General features: G+C 41.2%; 1 protein-coding gene across 3 annotated transcripts in view; it reads left to right on the top strand.

Moving 5' to 3' along the window:
• Positions 1556-25823, top strand: part of MDGA2 (MAM domain containing glycosylphosphatidylinositol anchor 2) — an 824968-nt gene continuing 800700 nt past the window's right edge. For 2 of the 3 annotated variants that reach the window (XM_021074094.1, XM_021074079.1), the window contains exon 1: positions 2370-3170. Coding sequence is in view for 2 of the 3 variants with exons in the window: in XM_021074079.1 (XP_020929738.1) it covers positions 2891-3170 (280 nt within the window). In the remaining variant the exon portion in view is untranslated. Of the gene's footprint in view, positions 3171-25823 lie in introns of all 3 variants that reach the window. The other variant, XM_021074074.1, reaches the window with a different exon arrangement.

Here is a 25823-nt window from a genome sequence, read left to right as displayed (position 1 = left end):
TACTCACTTAATCTGGGTTCCTCTGTTAAAGTGACACACTGAATTTTTGGGATAATAAATATTTCAATCTCCAGTCCTGAGATTAATCAAAGAGCCTATGGGTCCATAAATAAAAATCAAAGAAAAGGACTGTACAAATACACAGGTGAAGTACTCTTTCAGAACACGAGTGGCTAAAATCCGGAAGTTCTTCTTGGACCAGACACAGTCTGAGCTGCTATCTGAGGGAGGCACTGCACTTTATTGCCCCTCAAAGCTGCTGTGCTGCACTATGCAGGAATCACCTACTTTTAAAAGATTGATCTCCGGAAACCTAAGACAACACCCCTCCCACCCCCAGCTGACCAGAAAGTGAGCTTCACTCATTCTCCTTCAGAAATGCCACACACTGAGTTTTGCCTCTAAAGTGATACTTAATTCCATCTCTGTGAAAGTGGCGCCTCATAAAGAAGAGGTCCTCAACACTGTGAGGCATCCTGTGGGAACTTTTCAACACTGATTCCTCTCACCTTGTAAATCCAGAGTAGTAGATCACGCCTTATAAAAATAATAGACATAATTCATTTAAGTGAGAAGGACCTTGGTGAAAACAATGGGTTCATTTTCTAGTGCAGGGAGTCTGCCCTCGCCTCGCACCCCCACTCCCGCGCCCCTCCCAGCCATAGCACAGGGAGACGGACCTGCAGTGTGTTTTACTGGTCTATTATGGGAGCAGACAAATTAATAGTATGCTCCAGATTTTCCGTGGCAATTACTTTTGTAACACATGTATAAATGCACGTTTTTAGCTATTTTAATCACTTCCCCTACCCATATGTTGTTTGAAGAGTGAAGAATATATTCGACAAAGTGGATTGCAAGCAGGAAACACTAATTATCGTGGCTACAGAAACATCACAAACGACTACTCTATTCCCCGTTTTCCCCTATTAATTTTTGGTGAAATATTTCTATACTAGTTCCAGTGTAAATTACAGATGCTTTGTATTTTCTAATCCTTTTATAGGTATGAATTTCCTAAGCTCCTCAAACATCAGAGCTAGATCTGCCCCAATGAGAGACTCCGTCTTTCACAAAAGGGAAAAGATTTTCAAAGCGGTGAACTTTAGTAGAAGACATTGCATGTTAAATATACTAAGTTCTGAACTTTTAGTGTTTTTCCCCTAGAGCCGTCATTGCTGTGATGACCGTATTTCCGTTTAAAAGGACAGAATTGCGGAAGAAACGGAGTTGTTTCCAAGTGCTGTGGCCTGTTCTACCCTTTAGTCAAGAACGGACCTGGGAGATCTCAGGCGGCGGGGAGGTGAAGGTGTGTTCCGTAATCACCCTGGGTCTAAAGTGGTAGCTGGCCCTTCCGCGTGCAAACACAAATAGCTCCATCAGAAAAGACTACCTGCGGCCGCGGCCGCGGAACTCCGGCTGGTGGGGGCGGGGGGCTCGGCGGGGAAGGCTGGAGGCCGGATCCGCCGGCCTCGCGGAGCCTGTCGGCGTTGTCCATACTGATGAGCTCTTCGACTGACACAGGAAGGCAGAGCTTAGGAGGAGCCGAGGAGGCAGAGGCGCGGAGGAAGGAGACTGAGCCGCGCACCCGGCTTTGACGTCGCCCGGTTGCGGCTAGCAGCTCGCGCTCTCAGCACGTAGCGCACAACGTGACCACACACAGCTTCCCTCTCCCACAGCCCGGCAGCCTGGCAGCCGACTCTCGGCTTCGTCCTCCTCCTCTTCGCCTCCGCGGCGCTCACCCCCGCTCACGCCCAGGATTCCGGCCCGCGTCGAGTCCTCGGCGCTCCGCCGCCCGGCCTGGGCACCTCTGTTGCAACTGGGGCCCGAGCGGCGGCCGCGCAGCCGGTGTCCTTCTCAGGCGGCTGCTCTCGGGTTCAGCTCCGGATGCCAGCGCAACGTTAGCCCAGGCGGGGAACCCCTTCCGCGGCTCCCTCCTCTAAACTCCCGCCTGTCCCGACCGCCCCCACCCCTCCACCTGGCGGGGGCAGCGCGGAAGCGAGGAGGACGCGTGGTGGTGGTGGTGGGCACGCATAGACGTGTGTGCGATCCATTCTCTGCTTCGCATTTTCCTCTCTTGCAAGTGGCGGTGCCTGGACTCTGCTTTCGACTCCTGGAATTGATGCGGCCGGCCTGAGCCCCTTCTTCGCTTGCTGGGCGCAAAAGGCTATTTTGGAGAAAGGTGGTGGCGGCGGTGGCGGCGGCGGCGGCGGCGGCGGCGGCGGCGGCGGCTGAAGCTGGTGCCGGGGAGAGCTCCAGACGCACACTCTGCGCCCTGTCGGTCCCTCTCCTCCTTCTTCCCCCTCCTCCCTTTCTTTCCTCCCCACCCCCGTTCCCCTAGCCCCACTCCTCCTCTTCCTCCTCCTCTTCCTCCTCTCCCAGCGCGACGATGCGAGCCTGTATCGTGTAACAGGATTGGCGTTGCAATGGCAACTGATGGAATGGGGGAAGGCAAGACAGCAGGGCTGGGGGCTCCGGACTGCGGGCAGGCGGGCCGCTACCGCCGCTTGACGCTCCTCCGGGGACCTTCGCGAGTTACTTTGTAAAGGCGAACCCAAGCGAGGAAGCCCCTGCTCGGTGCCCCGAGTCAGAGGCCACTTCCTGCTCCTTGGCTGCCAGCGCCAGGCTCGCACCGCTCGGCACACCCGGCCCCTTGCCCGCACTCGCCGCCAGCCCAGCGCGCCGCCGCCGCCGCAGCTGCGGAGACTCGAGCCCGCTACCCTGAAGAACACTTCGCCTCTCGGCTCCCCTTCCCATCACGCCCCCTGCTCCTCCCCGGCGTCTGCGATTTTCCCAGGCGCCCGGTGTGAGTGCGGCGTGCGTCTGAGTCTGTGTCAGGGTATTGTGTTGTGCGAGAGTGTGGTGTGTGTGTGTGTGTTTGTGTGTGTGTATGAGTGTGGGGTGTGCGGGGCTCCTGCGCTCCGCTCACGGCCGCCGCCGGAGAAGGACGGACGGACGGCGCTTCCCTCTTCGGCGAGCGGTTCCCGGGCACCTCGGCTCGGCCGGGGCGCGAGTGGAGTGCGCCGGGCTGACCGCCGGCCTCCGGAAGGTCCCGCTGCGTCCCTCTTGGACTGGATATGCTCATGTTCACGTGAAGATGGATTTGGTGTACGGTCTCGTGTGGCTCCTGACAGTCCTCCTGGAGGGGATCTCCGGTCAAGGAGTGTACGGTGAGTGGAATCGAGACGCTATCGTGACCTTGTGATTCTTAGGTAAGATAGGCTGGTGAGCGAAAAAGCACGACTCGCGCCGTTCCGGGGCCCCTCCCGGCGTGGCTTTTGATTTACACTTCATCACGTTATTGGGAGCGGTAAGGAGGCAGCGAGCGCGCTGCGGATTGGGCTGCGAGCCTCTCCCCCAGCGCCTTGGCTCCGGCTCGGAGTTGGGTCGAGCTGGCAGCACCGCACTGGTACGAATGAGTAGCTTTGCATTTGATTTATCCCTCTGGGGACCCCAGCTCTAGCAACCTTTGGTTTAATCCTGATTTGGCTCCCTGCCTGCGGTGGTGTTGGTACCGTGTTTTACCCCGAAGGGAAGCTCCCCATTGTGACCCCAGTGAGCTCCCCATTCCTCTCCGCCTTCCACCCTCTGCCGCCTTTTTCTTTCTCTCCACCTTTTCCTTTCTCTCCACCTTTTCCTCCTTTTTTTACCCCCTCGTTGGGAGTGGGTGGGTGGGGTGAATACCTCCTTGACTTGATTTTTTGGCACAGGAAGTGGGTTGACAGTTGAGTTGCGTTCTGCACCATCCGTTGCCATGAGCACTGACTTGGGGACGGGAGAATAGCAGACAAGATTCTTGGTGCTAGACACAATTAAGGGACGTGTTTATGTGAATGGATGAGCAAATGCATGAATGAACCGACGGCCAAGTCCTCGCGACTCGGCTTCGGGGCAGGACGCTAGCTCACTGCAACAGGAACATAGACTCAGTTCTGTGGAAACCCCAGGGCCGGACGGGTTAGGGACAAGAGAAGGGCGAGTTTGTTAATTCCGATGTTTTTAAGTCCTCAAGAGCAAATCCAGGTTCCTTCGTCTGTCAGCAGTTGGCACCCTTGGCTTTCCGGACTGAAAGATAAACTCAGACCCCCCCCTCTCCCCCCCAGGCTCTGGCTGAAATATGCGTCTTCTCCTGGGACAGACTGGCAGTGCCACAAAGGCAAAATAACTTTTATGTTCCTCAGGTATGGTGGGAAGGTTAGGAGAGCAGCCCTCTAGGGAACAGCAGGCCAAGACTCACCTACAGTTCCCAGCCCAGAGCCCATATTCAGAAAATGTGTGCTGGAAATTTGACCCACTGCCTTCAGATTCCTCCGGGCTTTTGGACCCCAGGCTGCCTGGCCTGAGTGTCTGTGGAAGTGCAGACCCTGGAAGTGACTTCCAAGTGGGCGAGGATGCAAGGGGACCTTGAGTGTTCAAACTCTAGGAACGTGTCCTGCGCAGTGGGCGGGTGTTTGGGAACAAATGCTGGAGACTCGACCCAGGGTTTCCTCTCTCCACTGTCTCCTCCAGGGCTGAGTTGTGCCTGGGATGGTAGGGAAATGGTCCCAGCTGCTAGCCCTGGCCTCTGCTGCGCTCCTCGGCCCCTCCCCTCTCCTGTCTTCCTATTTCCCTCCTTAGCTCTCCGGCCAGGAAATCTTTTTCTCTCACCTCTAAGTGTCTTTATTTCCCTTCTCTTCTCACTCCTCTTTTCCCTTTTCCGAATGAAAGAGTTTGCTTGGTGGTGGTGGGTGGTGGTGGTGGGTAGTGGTGGTGGTGGTGGTGGGACTCCTCAGTTTCAACTGCTAGGCTGATGGCAGGAGGTGGGCTCTTCTTGAGCAGAGATGGAATTCATTTAGTGCTTTTTTGCCTTCAGAGGGACTCTGTATTGAGTAGTGGGAGTGGCTGGGATTCTAGGGATGAAGGAGTGCTACAGATAAGATAGACCCTTCTCAGTGAGCTGTTCCTTAGTAGGATAGAGTCTGAATTTTGCTTGTCCAAGCCTTTCTCTCCCATTGGTTCAGATTAGCCCACATTAAAGAAATGTTTTTTTGTTTTTGTTTGTGTGTGTGTGTGTGTGTGTGTGTGTGTGTGTGTGTAGGAGGTAATGAGAAGTGAGAAAGATTGGGTGGCGGTTGGAAATGCACTGGAACTGTCTGGAGGTGGGGGATGTACTGGAACAGTCTGGATATGCAGGGTTCCATCTTTCTGTCCACTTTTTGTCAATAAGATTATTTGTCCTGGCAAGTCTTGCTGGGCAGTGGAAAAGAAGAACATCTAGGAGTTAAGACAAGTAGGGAAAAATTACATCAAAACAGTCTTGTGCCCATGCTGCTTAACAATAAAGGAGGAGGCATTTCTGCTACTGAACTGATCCTTGAGATGAAGGAGCTGGGGTGGTGGTCTTTTTTTTTTTTTTTAATTGATGTGGTTATTAGTCACTTAGCTTGGAATAGAATTGGCTTTGTGTGAAAATTAGTCACCATCTCTAGTCATTATAAATATCATAGCTATGAGGTGGGTGGAAAATATATTTATATATTACTTTTCAAATGAGTCTTACAAATCACAGAAGTTAGATAATCAAAGTGGGAATCCCTAACCTTCAGCAACAGCATCACCTGGGAACTTGTTAGGACTGTGGATTCTTGAGCCCCTCCCAGACTTTCTAAATCAGAAATTCAGTGTGTGGATTCACATTCTGTGTTTGCCACCTCAGGTGATGATTCTGATGCATGCTAAAGTCTGAGAACCACTGATAACCACTTCAGATTTCATTACTTTGACTTTGTGAATCATGACCTTTCTTAATCTTAAGGAGTTTTATTTTTATTTGTGATAGCATTTATGGGGAAGAGAACAGTTTATTTTTATTTAGGTATAAAATATTGATCAGCTGTAAAAAAGACTTGGCGCAAGACTCTAAAGTATGTTTTAAACATTTTACCCGAAAAGCCTTGAAAATGATTAATTTAAAAAGCAGGTCAATCATAAACAGAGACTTGAAAGACCTAGATAGGAACTTTTCTGGCATAAAAGTCTGTATTCCTGTATCCCTTTATTTTCCTGTATTTGCAAGATGTAAAACCTTTCATGCTGCACACAAAGTGTTGTTTATTAATATTGTCTTCTAGTAGCTAGGTTCAAGAGGAAATAAATTATTTTATAGGTACTATATTCAAAATCACTTCATTGCAACCTAAAATTAATTTTGTGATTTAGAAATACATCATTATAGTCTTTCTTCTTTGAAATAGCTAGGCAGCCCTTCAATCTTCTACTACTAGCCTGGAAAATTCTGAGCATGAAATTCAGATTTTTTAAAAGTAATTGAGAACATTTGTTTTAATGCATAAATTATATTGTCCTAAGTTACTCTAATCTTCCTATTGTCAGTCAGCTGGGCATCCTGTGAAACACTTAAGAATGAAAATTTCTGCTATAGATCTAGGACCTTATTGTCATTTATCTTGGAATATTGCACAACAGCCTTACTGCACAGTAGCTGAGATTTGTGTATATATGTGGCATTTGAGTAAAGGAGATTCTCCTTTGATTTATATCTGCCTGTCTACCCTCCTCCAGACATTCTGACATCATTAAAAAAAAACACTTTTTAAAAATGGCATTTTTCTCTGTAGAAAATGGCATTTTCCCCTGTATCTATATTTGCATAGTTTCCATTTTCTTAAGTTACATATTCTCTCTTCTTGAATTTTAAGAAGTTATTTGTACTCAAACGTTTTCCTCAAAACAATCTCAGAATTTTAAAGTTTTAATTTTCTTTTTTACTGTTTTAAACATCACTGAAAACCAAAAAGTCGTTAAAGAGGAGTGAACTGTTATCTGTTTTTGGCATTATTAATGTTGCATTAAACTCATTGCATTTGCTTTAGGATAACTGATTAAACATAGTACCAAGGGTCACAGTGTAAGATGGACAGGAAGGATCTGAAGAAATTTCAGACTGTCATTGGGTTGAATCTAAATGTATATAGATTGACCCATAAGGATGTTCTGCAAGGTCAGGTACCGTTACATCCAGTCCCAGAATGTTGTCCTCCACACAGCAAAGTTATCTCAAGGTGCACTGAATTGTGACTTTTGTCTGGTTTGCATTTGAAGAAACTCTGTGATCAGATATTGCTTTTGACTAAACACATATTTAGGGTGTTAGCCTGTGGGATGTGAGGAGGAGATGACTTTAATAAATGTTGCTAAACATAAGTAAATATGAAGCTCTATCATATACAATTAGCTCTAGTCTTCTCTCTTCCCACTCCTCACCTCATCGTCCCTATGTGCACAGGAGAACACACCCCCCACACACACACATGCTCTCAATCATCACCACCTTGGTCACCATCAAAAGGAAAAATGGGTTGTCCTTTGTATCTTGGGATTATTTTTGTTTATTCAAGGTTATCCTTACTGGTCATGTAACTGAGAATTTATGTGCCAAATGAGCAGATTATTGTTTCATACTATGTTACTTGCTCATGTCCTCTTTGTCCCTGGGGAAACCCCTAAGTAGGCTATTAAGTATGTAAGATTGAGTAGTTGTACATCAAGCCTAAGGAATCATTTTCCAGAGAACAAATCAGTAAGGGTGCCAGGGTTCTGACAGTTGGGAGTCAGAGGTTAAAAGTTTAGAGGTGAAGTGTTTCTGGTGAATGGATGTCACAAAAGAAATTCAAGGAAGGTATTTTTCATGATCTTCATGATCTTGATTTTGCTTATCTTTAGTACCTTTAGTAATGTTTGTCTTATTGATTGATATTGTAAAATTTTTTTTTTTTGTTCTGTAAGGTGAACCACTTTCAACCTATTTTGAGAAATAGGATACAAGCAGACTTTTCTGAAAAAAATGTCCTCTGTATTATTTTAAAACTTACTGTTCTAATGTTGATTAGGGTAAGACTCAGGGGGATGAAATTAATAGCATGAGCCTGTGGTTGAGTTTATGTCTTACGATAGTGTTGGGAACTGTGATCTCAGGGTACTTTCCAACTATAGAGATAATTCATCACTCATGTTCTCCGGCTTGGTCCTCATGCTTTGGGAAGAGTCTTGGAAGAGCTGGGCTCAAGGCTTGCAACCCACAAAGTCAAAGGCAAAGGGCCAGATATGCCTGCCTTGTCCTAGAACTGAGCTCTAGGGCTGGTGCTCTTTGGCAGTGAACTAAGATGCTCTTGGTTCCCCATTGAATTGGGGAAGATCTTCCTTTCCTTTTTGGCTATTTTGGAAGGACAAACAAAGTATTATATTGAATGCATTCCATATATGAATATGGTGAATGTTTTTAGCCTCGCTGTAATTGTCATTAACTGAATAGTCCCTCAAAGTGAAATTTCATTTCTTCAGTGGCTGTCAATACAAATATATTCCTTAGAGCAGACTGAATAAATGATTTCATTTAAAGAGCACTGTATCCTATTTTATTTTCAAATCCAATTAATACACTTTTGGTGCTGTGAAATCATAAAGTAAGAGACTTTATGATGGCATTTCAAACTAAATCATCTCACTAATTTATGACACAATGGCTTTACATTATGGTAGTCAGATGATGGTCCCATGCCATTTGTGAGATTTGTTTACAGAAAGAAATTTCATAACTGTTTTTTTTTTAGCATTCAGGCGCATTCACTGGATGGATATTTTTTGTCACTGTGTTAAAATCCCTCATCTCCATTATTGAGGCATGCAATTAGTTATTTTCCATTTTCTTCCAGTATAATTCCATTTTTTCCCCTTAACTATACCACCTTGAATTAATCCCAGGTAATCTCTTTTGTATTGGTTTCTTACTGCTTTTCCAGATACTATGCCATTTCTAATCTGTGTTTTAAAATACTTTATTTCCTTTCCTGTTGGTGTAATTCATCAAATTCAATAAGAAAGACAATTTCCATTTAATAATCTAAATCATAAGTTCCACAGGAATTTGCAGTCACAGAAAAGAATTTCAATATTGGGAACATTTTTTTGGCTATTACACATTTGCTAAAAATTGATCAGTTAAAAACATTATGGTAGGAGCAAAGGTATTAGAAATTATGATGTAACTTATTCTTTATGTCTTTTAGTATGCTACCTCTACAACTTTGTGTAAAAAATAGGAAACATCAGTTTTTTGCTGTTCCCAGTCAAAACTTTGCCAAGGACTATTGTGTGGTTGGCAGATGGGGTCAAATATGTGACATGTTACCATATCTGCAAGCAGCATATTTCTTGTCCTGCTTTGTTGTAATGAGAATGGGAGGGATAAAAATAATGGAGTGATTCTGTGGAAAGGGAAACATACATATCTGAAAGAGGAAGGTCTGGTTCATAGCTCGACTTCCCACAGCCATAAAGGACAGCACAGAGTGCATTGAGAGCTCAGAGAGGTGAGAAGGAAATCAGATGTTAGCCTGAAAAGGCCATTAGAAAAATCTATCTTCCCTTTAAGTAATAGCAACACAGCAAATTTTTTTTTTTCTGAAGTCAATAGAACTTTGTTCATGTGTGTCAAACAAAGGAAGAAAAAAAATCTGCTTATTGACTCACTGACATCTTCAGGGAGATTCTTCTGGTCTCCCGAAAAGGAAAGATGAGGAATTCTTATATAGAGACTATGGTCCCAGTGGACCAGATTATCCTACTAGCTATTTGATTGTACAGAAGCAGAAAGAGGCACAGTTTAAACATTGTGGCATTCTCTCTGTTATTTCTGAGTGGAGCTGAGAATTGGGTCCAGGTCTTACCTTAGGTCCACTTTATCCTAAAGAGGAGGGGGATCCCATGAATCTCCTGAGAAGGATAGAAAACTCTGAGGAAGGTATGCGACTTTTCAGAAATTGTGACCAGTAGGAGTTGTACATAAGTTCTTGGCAGATTTTAGGTAAGTTCTGGTAACTTCAGTCAACAAATTCATCTATGGATTAAACATGTAGGTATGTAGTAAGGGCTATGAACTCAGTTTACCAGGTGATTGAGGAGATGAAGCCAAATGGAAAAATAAAATAAGAGTATGAGAAATACACACGTATTTGTGCCTAGATAAGAGAGAGTCTTGATAGCTCCCGTGGTTGGAAGAAATTGAAAAAGCTGGTACAGCATGACTTGAGTCTTGAAAGTGGGTTGGTATAACATAGAGAGGAAAGGGCAGTGCTATAGCATGGATTCCAGCTGCAGGAATAGTGAGGCAGAAGGGAAAATAGCCCTGCACTATGTGTCAGTATTAAACCTAACAACTGCTCCACAGTTTACCCCAACTAAAAAGATGGATCCACTTTAATCTGTACCAATACCCCTTCCCCCAAAGTCTATAAGTCTGTGAAATAACCTTCATTCTCTGATACTCTGGAATGTGCTCAGATAGCCACCAAGTTCCTAGGTTTGTGTGTGTTCCATGTGAAGCCACTTGACCTGCTCATCAGAAGATAAGATAGTTGTCTCTAAAGTTCCTGTAGGATACTGAGCCCTCCCCAATTCCAGGCAAACTTGGGAAGCTTTGAAGCTACAAAGCAGCTCCTTTTGGAGTTAAAGTCAAAGACTTTTCAAAGCCTTTTTAGAGTGCCTACTACTTAGAAGCACTGGACTGTGGGTCCAGAATGACTTAAAACTGCATGTTGTTCTTTACAAATGTACAGCCACTGAGATGAATGCATTGCCCTTATGAAAAGAAAGGTATATGCTTTCATCATTGTTTTGTGTATTATTGTGCAAGGCAGCGTGATGTGGTTGAAAACTGTTGGGGAACTTGGGCTTTCTTCTTGTTCACCTGCTGCTTTACTGCGTGGCCACAGGCAAAAAAAAAAAAAAAAAAGAGAAAAAAAGAAAAAAAAAGTCTTAATCTCTCTAGCCCTCAATTTCTATATCTTATAAACTCTTAGGAGGGTGGCCTGTTACATAGGGAAAGTATAAATAACAGCAAGAATAAAAGAGTATGTTTTCATTTTCATACCTGGAGTAGAGAGAGAGAGAACATAGTACTCTGTCTTCTTGAAAAAGTACACTCAGTTGGTCCAGCGTTCGGACTTCATAGAAGGAGTGCCATTGGGTTCTTAGAACAGAGGGAGGGGCTAGGAAGTGATAGAGAGCAAGTCTTTATTTATTTATTTATTCCTGGAAAAATAATTCCCATCTGTCAGTCTAGCAGAAAGTAACTCAAGTGGTATATTTCGAAACATGTATATATAATACTAACACATGCATGAAAATGCTATTTGATGCACATGTAGTTGGTATTGCTTCTTGGGCCAGTCTCCTTTCAATCCACTGAAGCCTGAAATTTCTCCTTTTTGCTCCTTAATGGTAGGGGCGGGGGTGAGCAGCTGATGGTTCTCCCTCATTTAAGAGCTCCAGAGATTATTAGTGTCACCTAAACCCTATGGTCATAAGTATATTTATATATGTGTGTTCAGATATACGTGTAAATCCTGCTTTCATATCAAGAAGCTAGAATATTCTCAATATCTTACCACTTTCAAGACTAAATGAAATACAGCAATATATAAAAATAATACATCCAAATGGAAAAAAAGTATGGATATATTTGTAAGAATACAAATAATTGATAATTTTAAAATTAAAAAGAGAAAATGAGAATAAGCCATTACATTGAACTATCACAAATTTGCCATCTATTTTGTGGAAAAGTGACCAAAATTGCTGTTTCCCACCTAGTCACCTAATCATTAAAAACAATTTATAGAATTAACTGAAAAGGCTGAGACCTTGTTCAACATTAAACTGCAATAGCTACATATGTAGGAAAGCATTTTTATACATATGTATTTTAATTATCCTAGGTAAACAATTGCTTTCTATTTTTTGAGGGTGAAAGATGGTTCCCTCAGCAGTCCTTATTCATATAACTAACTATGTGGGAGAAATCCATTAGCCTAGTTTTCAGAATGTCAGACTACTAGTTAGATATTGGTTGGAAATATTGGTACTTTTGTAACCAAAACCAAAGGTCATCTTTACTCAGGACTTTAAACAAGACAACACAATTATTAGTCAGAGATTAATTTTCCCCATTACATAGAATGAGCAATATTGGTTTCGCTAAGCATGGCACCTTAAGCAAATACACATGGTAGACTTTGCGATATGCACAGATTTAACTGATATGTGGTTTTGAAGTTGTCAGGCTTGGTATTTCAGAGTTAGTGAAGTTATATAGTTATTCATGAAGTTTTTACATAATTATATTGAGAAGTTGTATAATTTTTGTTTTTTTCCTGATTCTGAACTTGTTTCTTCCTTTTTGGTGGCTTTTTCTACACTGTAACTGTGATTCTCACCTTGTTCTTTTACTCATTTCACTTACATTTTTCATTTGGTTTGTGTTTCACACTGGACTATACTACCTGTACCCTTTCCTTGTATAGAGCTGCTATATGAATATTAAAGTTTTCAGTCTTAGCCCACAATTCATCTGAACTCAGTCTTGGGCTAATTTTGTTCCTGCTTTTTCATGTGTAGATTCATCTAATTGCCTAGGGAGGTGCAACCCTCTTCCATTCTGACCATTTCCTACAGTATTGTAAACTATATAATGACATCTTCACTGTTAAGATTGGGGTTTAGATACTTCCTACTCTTTACCTAAGAATAACTAACAAGAATAATGTCCAGGGGGGCTGCAGCCTTTTTACTCTGAGGCAGCTACTTCTCTAATTATTTCCTGTGTCTCGCTAACATCTCTCTAGTTGTGGAAGCAGGGGTTAAATGTGGCCTTCTTCCTGCTCCTTCTGATTTCGTGACTTACTGTTGAACTCTATCATTATATGATTTTGGTTAATATTCCAAAAAGCATTTAAGTTTTTAATTTTCTGTTATTGAAAGCTTACTCGCTAATTCCTTAACTCTCTAAGCTTACTTTTGTGAAGAAGTATTTTGAAACCTTTAGGTTTAATCACCTCTCCAGTTTCAAAGTATAAAGATATCTATCTATCTATATACAAATTATACATATATTTGTATATATGAATATATATATGTACTCTAAATATATATATTCACATAAATAAATTGTGTATTTAAGTATATGTATATGTGTGGATGTGTCTGTGGTTTTATGGAGTGGGTCTTATGAAGTAGTAGCTGAACTTGAGCCTAAGCTTGGAGAACTGGATGGCTTTCTCGCTTCCCTTGCAAAGTTGACTGATTCAGTATTAAGAACAGGTAATCTGTGGAGTGCTCTAATCTCCCATCTAACATTCATTTTGTTTTTCAGTTTCTTTTGTGATAATTCATTTTGGTATTGTTCACCAGTTTGCAGCATTGCCTTCAGAAATTCGCATGACTTCTTTTTACTTCTATATTTTTGCAGTTGACAGAAAAGAAATGTTTCTTAGCTACATAATAGCAATGCATGTGCAGTTTACTTCACCTGTCTTACAATGATGTGTATACTTGAGTCTGTGTCATTTGCATAATCAGAAAACCATCCCTCTTGCCCTGTTAGCCAGGTTTTTATTGTGATCTTTCTCCTTTTTAAGTGGAATTTTAGAGCATCAGTCATATATGTCTTCATGTGTGGATTCTAAAGTACATTTATAAACCAAGTTTAATTAACTTGGATTATCTGGCTTCTTTTTCTGTCATTAAAAAATAGTCAAATATAGGATAGTGTAATTTTTTCATAGAAAAATTGCTGGTTTTCAAATGCTTCCTACATGCCACACCTTGTACTAGGAATTTTACATACAGTATGCTATACTCTAATTTTTGAATTAGATAGATAAGAACTTTGAAACTCATAAAGTTTAAATAACTGCCATATAGTTACTGGTGACTGAATCTGAAATTAAATATGAAGTATATATTAAAATATTTGAATATATTCTTATATGTATTATTAAATATGTTCATATATGTGTGTTTATACTGCTATGATGAAATCATGCATGCTACTTAACAACGTTTTGCCATGTTGAGGTATCTCAAATTGGTATATTTGAAATGTAAATTGGGTATTGAATTCTAGCCGTTTGCCTGAGAAATATGTATAGGTAACTAATGTCAGCACTTATATCATAGTTTTCTTCTTTGTAAAAGGAAGATATGATTTATAATTTTTTTTTTTCTTTTAGAATTGACATGCCCATACTGAGGGCTCTCTCTGGTATAATTTATTTTTGGACTAGTAGGATATTTTAAGCACATTCATAATTAGTGACCTGTAAAAAATGAAGACATGGCTCTACTCGATATTCTGCAGAAGTAGTTATATTTCTCCATGTAAAATAAGAAGCATGTGCTTATAAAAAATAACCAGTGTCAAGTGTACTACTTTATTTTCCCCCAGGCTGATTAACAATCATTGGCCTTGGTAAGATTGATAGTTAAATGTGATATTTGGCCTGATTTTTGCCTTGAGTTCCCTCTGGGTATTGCTTGGGCATTTTTTTGCAGAGTTAATTGAGGAGACCATATCAGCGGGTTTCTTTTCTTGAAAATCTTGTGCTCAAGAGGACAGTTGATTGCAAGCTCTGTCCTTCTCTTAGCTGCCCGGGAGTTTCTCAAACCTCAAAGCTTAGAAATTAGTGCAGTTTAGTGATTTGTTTTAAGCTTTTAGCTACAGCATTTGCTATTATGAAAGTGATTTTTTTCCTATGCTTTTTGAATGCAGTTATTGTGTGTCATATAGTATAACCCTGTACCATTCTGTCTATTGTGTGATTGATACAGAAACTGCTTCGATAGGAAACCATTTCAAGAGAGAACAGGAAAGGTATTATATTCAGCTGTAGTGCCATGCATTTCTAAACAGCTGATGTTTTCTTTAACTGATAACCACCCCCCAAAAAAATTTTAAGAGGCAGTTGAGGCTCTAGAACTTTAACTCTTAATTCAGCCTGGCTACAAACGCAGTGTGCTGAAATTCATTTTTACATTCATGTTGCACAATTGTGGATTCATTAATACTGGATTATAACTGTGTTGTTGTATTTTAAAGCCAGAGCTTTGCACTTTAAGGATATGGAGAAACATTGATTTTGTGAATATTTCTCTAAATGGTGCTTCTTCATACTTGAGCCAGATACTTGAAACCAGTGGGCTATGATTTTTTGGACACTGAAAATTCTGTTAATATTGTTAAATGAAGTGGGCCATCATGTATTTTGCAGCCTAAGGAGCTCAAATTAAATTGCAAGCCATTGTAAAGGAATAGGGTAAAAGATGATTGAAGTTCAGAAGAGCTTAATTATAGATTTTATGTTTTTACTACCTTACATATTTAATGCTATATTTGGGAGTACTTTAAAAAATTGTGCATCCTGTTTTTATATCTTTCTCTACGTATAATTTTTGTATTTTATGATACCTTGGATGCATACTCTATTTTGAATGAAGGTGGATAATAACTTAATGATTGAGGTATAAAATTATATACCTAAGATTTAAGTACATCTATATGTTATGGTTTATCAGTTAGTTGAATATTATAAATATCAACAATATTAATTCAGTTGAATGTCTAAAAAAGCTGGAATAGAAATTCTTAAACAAAATAAAGGATGAAATATTTTATGAACCTAAAAGTGCCATTTAAATATATTTAGTTGTAATAAAAAGTAAAGTCTAGATATTTTTAAAGATTATTCTAAAATTGCTCTAAGAATCTTTTCTGGTGGTTTAACTATTGACTGCTTTTCATTCATTGTACATAGCTGTCATCCTCCCAACAATTATTATGACATTGCAGAGGATTTTTCATTATTAATGAAAAACTCAGCATTTCCACAGATAGGAAGTGTTTGATAAAGCAAATAGATGAAAACTAGTAAAGCAGATTTCCATTGCACTCTTTGTGCACTGTGCTGGGGGAGCTGGATTTGATGTTGCATGTGAAGGCACAGGTGAGTTAGTCTGGTCAAGGTATTGGCCTAAAAATAGGCAGAGTCAGCCGGAATAAATTACTTCTATTACAGGGAGATGGTTTAGCCCAAGTCATGGGAATGAGTAGGATGGGCTAAGGCACAATGAGGTGTCTGTTTGTCAGAGTCTGGCTTCCCAGACACTGGACACTGAGAGGCCCGTTAACAGGCAGGTGGTTTCTGAGGGTGTGCTCTTGGGAACAACACCTGGAAGAGAGGGAGGGAGCTGGAATTCAGCAGAGAGAGAAGTTTGCTGCAATTCTGTTGTAACGGTGTCCTGAACTGAGTGAACTGGGTACCATGATGTTTGGATGGACCTTCAGAGATGTTCCAGATGGAGAGAAAAATCTTTCCACCCCCTTTTCTACCAGTCGCTAGATGCAGGCTGTTGCTGGGGAGAGAGTAACCCATTTCCAAATGAAGTGGCTCCCTAGGGTTGAAGGAAAATCCTGGGAGGAACTCAATTGTGAGCAGTCAGGTGGTAACAGTCTTGGGAGTTGGGAGAATGACTGTCCTCATGCAGAAGGTGTTCTGGACAGTGTATTGAATCTTCTAGACCTCCTCCTTTATGGTGTTTGTATTTGCTGCTTAGAAAAGTTCATCCCAGAGTTTCCGTCATGGCTCAGGGAAAACAAATCCTAATAGCATCCGTGAGGATGCAGGCTCAATCCCTGGCCTCACCTCACTCAGTGGGTTAAGGATCTGGTGTTGCCATGAGTTGTGGTGTAGGTTACAGACGCAGCTTGGATCTGGCATTGCTGTGACTGTGGTGTAGGCTGGTAGCTGCAGCTCTGATTCAACCCCTAGCCCAGGAACCTCCATATGCCGTGGGTGTGGTCCTAAAAAGACCGAAGCCAAAAAAAAGAAAAGAAAAGTTGATCCCATGTGGGAACTGGTCCTCTGGGAGCAGGCCTCTTATATTAGGGATACAGACAAGAAGAAACTTTGTGGGATGAACGTCAGCCCCTGCTGCTCCACTTGCTCTCAGAATGTCTGATACTCATCATCCCTTTTTCTACCATCTTTTCTAGAATTCTCTTACTCCCAGCCTGCAGCTCTGATGGGCTGGATGGTGAGCTTAGTGAAGTGACCCTGAAAAGCTTAGGATCCTGGTTCCCATGCCCTTCTCTGGCTGCTTCCACAACTGCTGCATTTGTCAGTCTGCTGTCAGAATCTGGAAGGAATACTAACAGATACTCAAGTGGGTCCCCTGGGTGCCTGATGTCTTTGTGCCTCATAACATTGAGTTTATAGCAGTCTTGCCTTTTCTTAACAGTCAGGGTTAATTATCCCTGCCTGAATGTGACTTTTTGCTTGCCTGTTTGTCTTTTGCACCAGGAACCCACAGTGGCTAGTTGGCAACTGTCATACAACTTGGAGACTCACTCTTTCCCCAGGGGAATGTGTTACCCCTCTGGAAACCAGGACATCTTAACCACACAGGGTTTAGAATTATGAGGACTAGAAGCACAGAGATCCCAGGTGGGCCACTAAGAGAGAAGATAAGTGGGACTGTTGGACCTGTGCATTCTGTGTACTAGAGACACAGCTCCACATACTGTTCATTAATTTTAGGGTTTAACTACCTCCTAGGAGTGTGGTGCCTGATCCACTCAGGATATTAGCCATAAGTTGCTGTATCAGCTGCTCTTTCAAAAGACTGTTGTATTATTTTTTCAGGTCAGCAGCTTTGGAGAGGTACATGATGTAAAAGAATCAGTGAATTATATGATCATATACTCATTTCTGTACCTTTTTTTTTTCATCTTTAGTGAATCTCTTTGTTGAGGGCAATTTTATGAGGGATCCTGTTTGGGTGGGTTACGTATTGTGAAAGCCCATGGATTGAGGTGCTTGATGAGGCTGTGTTAGCAGTAAAGATAAACCCATTCCCAGAGTACATGTCAGTTCTAATCAGGACGGCTGTTCGCTCCTTTGTATCTGAATGGAGACCAGTGTAGTAATTTACCACCAGATGGATGGGTGGTATCCTTGAGGAGTAGTGTGAATCAGGGTCCTTCTTTCTGGTAGGTTGGACATTTAGCAGCCACAGTAGCTAGATGAGCCTTGATGAGTGGGAGCCTGTGTTACTCATATATGCCTGGTGTCTGTACTTTTCACTGTGGCTGCTTTCTTTTGCACATATTGAACGGCAGTGAGGTGACTGATGGGAAGCTGACTGATATGAGCCAGGTAAGTCATTCTGTCTACTTGGCTGTTTATTGCTTTACTCTAATTACTATTGCTCTGTAAAAAGCAATCCCAACTTAGTGGTATAGAACAGCCACTTTGTTATGTTCATGGATTCTGTGGGCCAGGATTTCATGCCAGAGACATTTAGAATGGCTTGTCTTTGCTCCATAATTTCTGGACCCTTACTTGGGAACACTGGAAGACAGAAGATGACTTGATATATAGAGACTGGAGTCATCTGGAGACATCTTCACTTTGTGTGAGAGCTGGACCTCAGCTGGGTTAGCAGGTAGAATGCCTCTATGTGACCTCTCCATTCAGGCTCTCACATCATTTGGACTTCATCACCCAGCATGGTGGCTGAATTCTAAGAGCATGTGTCTCAAGAGGTTAGAAGTGGTCTCTTGGGGTCTTGCTTTGGAAGCCACAGGCATCAATTCTGTGGTACGCTTGTTTGAGGTAGAGACAAATAAATGTCCACCCAGGTTAAAAGGACTATGGATCTCACTACTTGGTGGGGACAGTACCAAGTTCACACTGGAGGAAGGATTTATATGATTAGAGAAATTGTTGCAGCTTTTTTTAGAGACCCCAGTCTGCTGCATGGCTCTTTCATGGTAGTTGCTCTCTTGAGGGCAATAACATGGTAGACAAAGATCTGTCTACTTTACGTCTACTCTGGGCTTCCAGCCAACCAAACAGCCAAGCCGCTAAATAAATAAGTATACATTCTTTCCTCAGCTGCCTCGCTTTCCACACAGTGTATGATCCCTGAAGCTCTGCCCCTTGGGTAGATCTACCCTCAATGCTGACTTTGAAGGCACCGCCTAGTGGGGCTTCAGGGTTGGTGTAGTGCCTTTTTAATTTGTACCACGTATCAAGCCAGCCTACCTATGGACCATTCTTGCACCTGATGGTATAAGGGACTTCCCATGCAGTCATGCATATGAGTTGAAGGTAATGAGCCATCCCTCATTATCGAGAGCAGCTGTAGGGGTCTGGATCAACTCTGCATGTCACTTACTTATGCATTCTCTGTCTACTTGTGCTCAGTCCCAGATACACCATTTTCACCTAATAATGGGTTACTTCTGGACTTGCTTGGTCTTGCTTAACTTGACTAAAAGAATCCAGCTTATGTTGGACATTTTTGGCTACATGATCTCATAATAGCCTGTGGCCATGCACTCTGCCTAAACAAGGCTCAGTGGTATATCATAAACTATTTTCAGTTGATCTATAATTCTCTATTGAAAATGTCATGGATTTTCTTAAAAATCTTAATTGTCTACACTCTAAATTCTCTTTCTGAGGCTTGCCGTAAATCCTGTATGGAATTTTTCTCCCATCAGAGATGCTTCTAATATCTTGGAGTTTGTGGGATCATATGGCCCAAGCTCAGTATTTCTTCAGTGCAACCTGGACCTTCTGCAAAGCTTTTGACTTCCCTTTGTTCCACTCCAACCCAGAAAACTTCTGTCATACATGATGAAGGGGTCAGAGCAGTATTTCTAGCATAGGGTATGTTCACTCTTGAATTGAAAGGCATGATAGGGATTGTGCATCCTTCTTATTGATGAACAATGTGAGATGCAATATTTTACTCTTTCTTTATGAAGATTTCTTCTCATATTCTCAGACCTTAGAGCCCTACAACTTTCATCCTTACTAAGCAAATATGTTTTTCGAAGGCTTCTAAAGGGACTTGCAACTTTTTGCTTATCTGGACCACTTAATAGGATGTTACTGATATAATGGGCCAAGGTAATATTTTATCTAACGCTCAGTAAGTTCAGATCCTTTCAGACTCTATTATGGCAAAGGATGAAAAAACTTATCCTAGTCGTGGGTCAGGAGGGTAGATGTGTATTGCTGTTTTCCCCCTGTCAATGGACACTGCTTCTGGGTTTCCTTCTTTATAGCGATGGACAAGAATGGACTTGTTAGATCAGTTGCCAGGGATCATAGACCTGAGGTTGTATTTGCTCTAGCAAAGGCACCACAACTAGCCAAGCATCTGCAGTTGGTGCTTCTACTAAAATGAACTTCTAGTGGTCCACTCTCATCTTCCATCATCCATTTGGTTTCTGTATGGACCAGACTAGTGAATAAAATGAGAATGTGATGCCTCAATTAGGGTTTTAAGAGTGGTACTACTGTCTTCAATTTCTCCAGTAAACAGTATTGATTGTGATTTACTATCTTGATTTAGGTTTGGGATAATAGACCTTTTAGAGAATCCCCCAACTTGGCTGCCACTGTACTGCTTCTTATGATTAATTATGCCAACATTCCTTCTGATGTTTAAGTGCTTCAAATGAGGCTCTATTATTTGGAGATTCTATCATCCCACTGCTCTCAGGGTGTCTAGTTCTGTAATGACATCGACTTTCAGTCCTCACCTCAGCAATGTTAAGACCTTTCTCACTGGTGCCGGCATCATCAGTTGGTGAGTTTTCTGCCTTTAAATAGTATATGTTCTCAAGTTTTCCCACTCTCTTAACTTTTTAGAATATTCGTTGTTAGTCACTCTGTGATAAGAGTATAGTGTTTGGTCTGGTTAGTGCCATTTTCTACAGAGCTCATTGATAATGAAACCCCACTCCCCTCCCCCCTAAATAACCAGTAGTCTTGGCAGTATTTAAAACTACTCCATTGACATACACTGTATTTCTACATATGACCAAGAGGGTTGTTATCAACTAAATTGTGTCCCCCCCCAAATTCATATGTAATAGTCTTCACCTGCAATGTAACTGTATTTGGAGATTATGTCTTTAAAAAGGGTAACTAAAACTAAATGAGGTCATAAGGGTGGGGCCCTAACCCAAGAGGGCTGCTATCCTTGTAAGAAGAGATACCTAGAAAAGGCCCACACAGAGGTGTGGACACCACCAGAAAGAGAGAAGCCTCTGGAGAAAACAATCCTACCAGCATCTTGAACTTGGATTTCCAGCTTCCAGAGCTGTGAGAAAGTAACTTTTTGTTGTTTAAGCCACTCCGTCTGTGTAGTTTGTTATGGCAGCTCTGGCCAACTAATACAGGGCTCAATAAAAGAAACTAACTGCAATGGCACACATCTTTCCCCCTTGCTTGGAATAAAACTCACTCTGTTTTTTGTCTTCTTTTCCATTTCTGTATCAGTTAGTAAAGGGTGAAAACTTGCAAGTCAGGTTTTCAGTGCTATCCTACCAGGATTAGTGCACCATTACCTGGGGTCCTTACAAAGGTGTTAATAAATGCTTTATCATAGGAAGGTGCTCCCATGTCAAAAAACTCTCCCTCTCCCATATCCAGCTTTTTACCCTCTCCCATCATAATCCAGCATCTGAAAATCCATTCCTCCATGTACTCTTCCTGCTTCTACTAGTGTTTATTGGCTAAATCCACCTCCTTCAGAGCATGGTGCTTTTTCCTCCTTACTAACAATTTTAGTATGCCCATGGCTGGGCTATGTTATAAGTAAATAAACCCTAGTGATTGGATTGGCTACCTGTAGGGGGTTTAGGGATACATTCTAAGATATAAAAGTGTTGTCTTGCTGGACAGAGGTCTCTGCATCAGTGAACTCGCAGTGATTCAACTTGATACATCCCTCCCCTGTGGACTCAGCATCCTTAGACTCATCCCCAAAGTGACTTTCTCTGCAGGCTCAGCACTTCCCCACCCAGTTGGGACTTACTCCTAGTTGTTAGGCAGGGGGAGGACATGGTGGCAAATCCTGACCTCATGTCCTCCTGCAGAGAATTGTCATTTGAGTTGTTTTAAGGCAGAAGTGGGAAGCACAGTCTAATGGGGAGGGATGTGCCACTTCTCAGGCAGACATAGTCCAGGGAACCTGATTTTTGAGATTATTGTGTGTATCAAACCTGACATTCATTTCCTGAATCTCCAGGGCTCCACAGTTTCCCAATTGGTCCTTTAATTTTGAAGTAGCAGAATTTTCAGATGAATTCATCTGTTAGTTTAGAATTAAGTTCTGGACCTGATCCTCAGGAATTTTTTTTTAACCTTCTATTGGTAAGGAGATGAGATGGTTTTCATTTATTGACAAGAAAACTCTTTCTGGCTTTCATGCTTCATCTTAAATTGATGGTTGTATACATTTTCAATTGCTGTTGTAACAAATTACCACACACTAAGTGGTTTAAAGCAATAAAAATTCTCTTACAGATCTGCAGGTCAGAAGCCAGACCTGGGTCTCAATGGGCTAAAATCAAGGGGTCAGCAGGACTGTGTTAATTTTCGAGGCTCTAAGGGAGAATCCATGTCCTTGTCCTTCCCAGCTTCTAGGGCCAGCCCATGTATCTTGGCTCCTAGACCATTTTTCCATCTCCAAAACTAGCAGTGTTGCATTCTCGGCCCTTCTTCCACAGTCACATCTCCCTCTGTTTATACTCTGAAAATCCAGGGTGTTCTTTCTATTTTGAGGTAGCCGATAACAATCTTAATTTCATTTAAAACCTTAATTCCTCTTTTCCATGCAGCCTAATATAGTCACAGTTTCTGGAGATTAGGACATGGAAATCTTTAAGGAGGGGACAATATTCTGCCAACCAGAGTAAATAAATTGATGCCAGCCTTTTATTGTTTTTCTCAAATGCATGGGTGGTCTGCAGCAATAACTATCTAATTCTGCATTCCTTGTAGTTATCATTTACCCCAGCCTCTCAATACCTGAGACATTGCATATACCTTTCCATGGCGTATCATCATTTCAATTCACCTAGATAAGACATGGATAAAAAGTACAAAAAGCTCAAGCAGTCTTCGTCCTAGAGCTCAGCAAATCTCAGCAAAGAGCTGTTGCTTCCACAGTTTTCCTTTGATGAATGGATTCTATTGTCCTGGGAAATTTGTTACTGCTGTCCTGTGTTGTGCTCTAGAGAACTTTTTTATTTTAAAGGACCTTAACTGTGGCAATTTCAGATCTTCTTATGTTTATGGTTTTTTTCTTGTCCTCTGAGATTCTTACTAGATGGTAAGGATCTGGCAGGATACCACTCATACCTACCAGGATTCCATGAATTGGTTGAATTTAGGGATGAAAATGAAGATTAGATACTCTATCAGATAGTATCTCTTTCTCCTCAGCCTGCATCTGGCTCAGACTTCCAGCCGCTCTCTGAGGTATGGTAAATATTTTGGCCATACATGCCAACTCTTTAGGGATTTTGAGATCCTGATTTCTGAGTCTGAGTTATAGTCCTTATTTGTTTTTACTTTTTTGAAAAAATTAAAAATGTTATATTTTCTTTCTACTACTGATTATAAGTTACTAGAGAAATGTGTGTGTGTGTGTGTCTATGGATATGCCTGATATTGAAAAGATCTTTGCAATTTAAAAAATTAATGAAGAATTATTAAGTACTGTTTTCTTACTCAACTTTCATTTTCCTCTGCTGATGTTTTACAGGAATTGTTTTCTCTGAAGAAATAATTATATAAACCTGAAATAGTTTTAATGGCATCTTCCAAAGTTATATATATATAAATTGCAGCCTAATTCTATTTAAAACCATATACATACTGTAAGTGCTGAATACATTGATATGTTCAGATGAAGGAAAGTTACTTTGTGAGTTTTTTACCATTGGAGTTAGTCTTGTATATGCAAAATTTAAGAACATCTGTTTGTCATTTGATACTTTTATTGGTTGTTATGTGTAATGAAAGTTCAGGTTTATCTGTGAATAATTTATTATGTTTATGTAGAACTTTTGTTCTCAGAAATAATAGATGAGAGGAATATTGGCTATGCTTAAATTTTCTGTAAATAACCTTCCTTCTTTTAAGGAATTCAAGATGTTCCAATAGTACTTTATAGTAAAGGAAAATAATATTTTCTAACAAAGAAGTCCATGTCATAGATGACACTGGTCTGTATCTTTTGCTAGTTCTTCCTCTTCTTAGTTGCTATATGTTAGAGATGCTCAGAATTCTGTCCTAGTGCTTCTTTTTTTCCCTCACTCTGAACCTTCTTGCCTTAGACATTTAACATACCATCCCTGTCTGATGACATGAAGACTTTTTCTCCATATCAGATCTTTGTTTTGAGCTCCAGAGCAATGTAGGTAATTGTCTCTTTCACATTTCCACTTTGATTCCTCAGAGGTATCAAAATTAACATGTCAAAAGCTTGACTCTTGATCTTTGCCTAAATCTTTGTCCTCAGCTTATCTATCTCCTTTTCACAAAAGGTCACTCATGTCTACGCAGTTGTTCAAACCAACCTCCTGGAAGTCATACTTTAACCCCCCTCTTCTTTATATCCCTTTAACCAGTCTATTGCTTTTATTGTGGATCAAACCTGAAATAGGTCTCAGAGGTACTGCTGCCACCACCCTGGCCCATGCCATTTTTATGTTTTGTCTCAATAGATGTAGTCATTTCTTAACTGTTTTTTCCCTGTTTTTATGAATGGCCTCTCCATCTGTTTCATATACCTCCATACCCACATCCACATATCAATCCTGCATGATTTCTGAGAACATAATCAGAGTATGTCACTTCTCTCTTTTAAAAATCATTCAGTAGTTTCCCATTCATTTGAAGATGCATTTGAAACTCTACTGCCATGTTTACACATGTAAGATGTGGTCCTACCTACTTCTATAATTTCTTCTTGAATTGCTGCTTTCTTTAAACATGGTGGTGGAGAGGAGACACAGTTGTTTTTATTTCATATCATAAACGTACTAAGCTCTTTCCTACTTCAGAGTCATTGTACTTGCTTATTCTTTCCTCTGAAATTTCTTCCCCTGTATTAGTCAGGGTTCTCTGAAGAAACAGAACCAATGGTCAGCGATTTATTATAAGAAATTGGCTCATGTAATTATAGAGGCAGACAAGTTCCAAGATTTGTAGTCAGCAAGCCTAGAGACCCAGGAGAATGGATGGTATATAATTCCAAAGACCATCAGGCTTGAGACCCAGGAACAGCCAATGCCTCATTTTATTCAAAGGCAGCCAGATAGGAGGCGTTCTCTCTTATTTGGGAAGAGTCAGCCTTTAGTTTCATTTAGGCCTTCAACTGATCAGACAAGGCCCATCAACATTAGGGAGGGCCATCAGCTTTACTCAGTTTAACGATTTAAATGTTATAAATTTATCCAAAAACATTTTCACAAAAACACATCCAAACATCTGGGCATCCTGTGACCCAGTCAAGTTTACACATAAAATTAACCATCACATTCCCTTTACCAGTCCTTTCTGCCTAATTCATCCTGATTTTCCAATATTCAGATTAAAAATAGAGTAGCCCTCTGTGATCACTCACTTGATTTAAATTTAAGTCCACCATGAAGCCTTTTATAACTTCACATATGTTATCTTTGAATGCTTATCATGATTTATTTTTCTACATTTATCTGTGAAACAATTTGATATGACTCTTTTTCACTAAATTGGATGATCCAGAAATACAGAGACTGCTCCAATTTATTCACCGTTTGTACAAGGAGCCCTTTGCTGTATGTCTGACACAACAGTTATTTTACTGGGGGTAGAGAATGAATGGATAGATTAAATGAACTCTTTTAAGTTTTCCATAGAAGTAGTCCTTAAAGTCTCAGGGTTAACAGATAGTAGGAAAGTTTTCCAGTGCCAAGTTACCATTTACCCCATCTGTTTTTAGTGAAAATCCAAAGTTACTCTGAATCACTATGACTGTGGACATGATTTTTATTTCAGTGAGTATCGTATACTTTGCATAATTATAGAAATTTTCTGTTGTATTGATATTTCCAAATAAATGCTCTAGATGTAAGACAT

The sequence above is a fragment of the Sus scrofa genome, chromosome 1, assembly GCF_000003025.6.
Source record: "Sus scrofa isolate TJ Tabasco breed Duroc chromosome 1, Sscrofa11.1, whole genome shotgun sequence".
Lineage (NCBI taxonomy): Eukaryota > Metazoa > Chordata > Mammalia > Artiodactyla > Suidae > Sus > Sus scrofa.
This window is presented reverse-complemented; position numbering and strand designations above follow the sequence as displayed.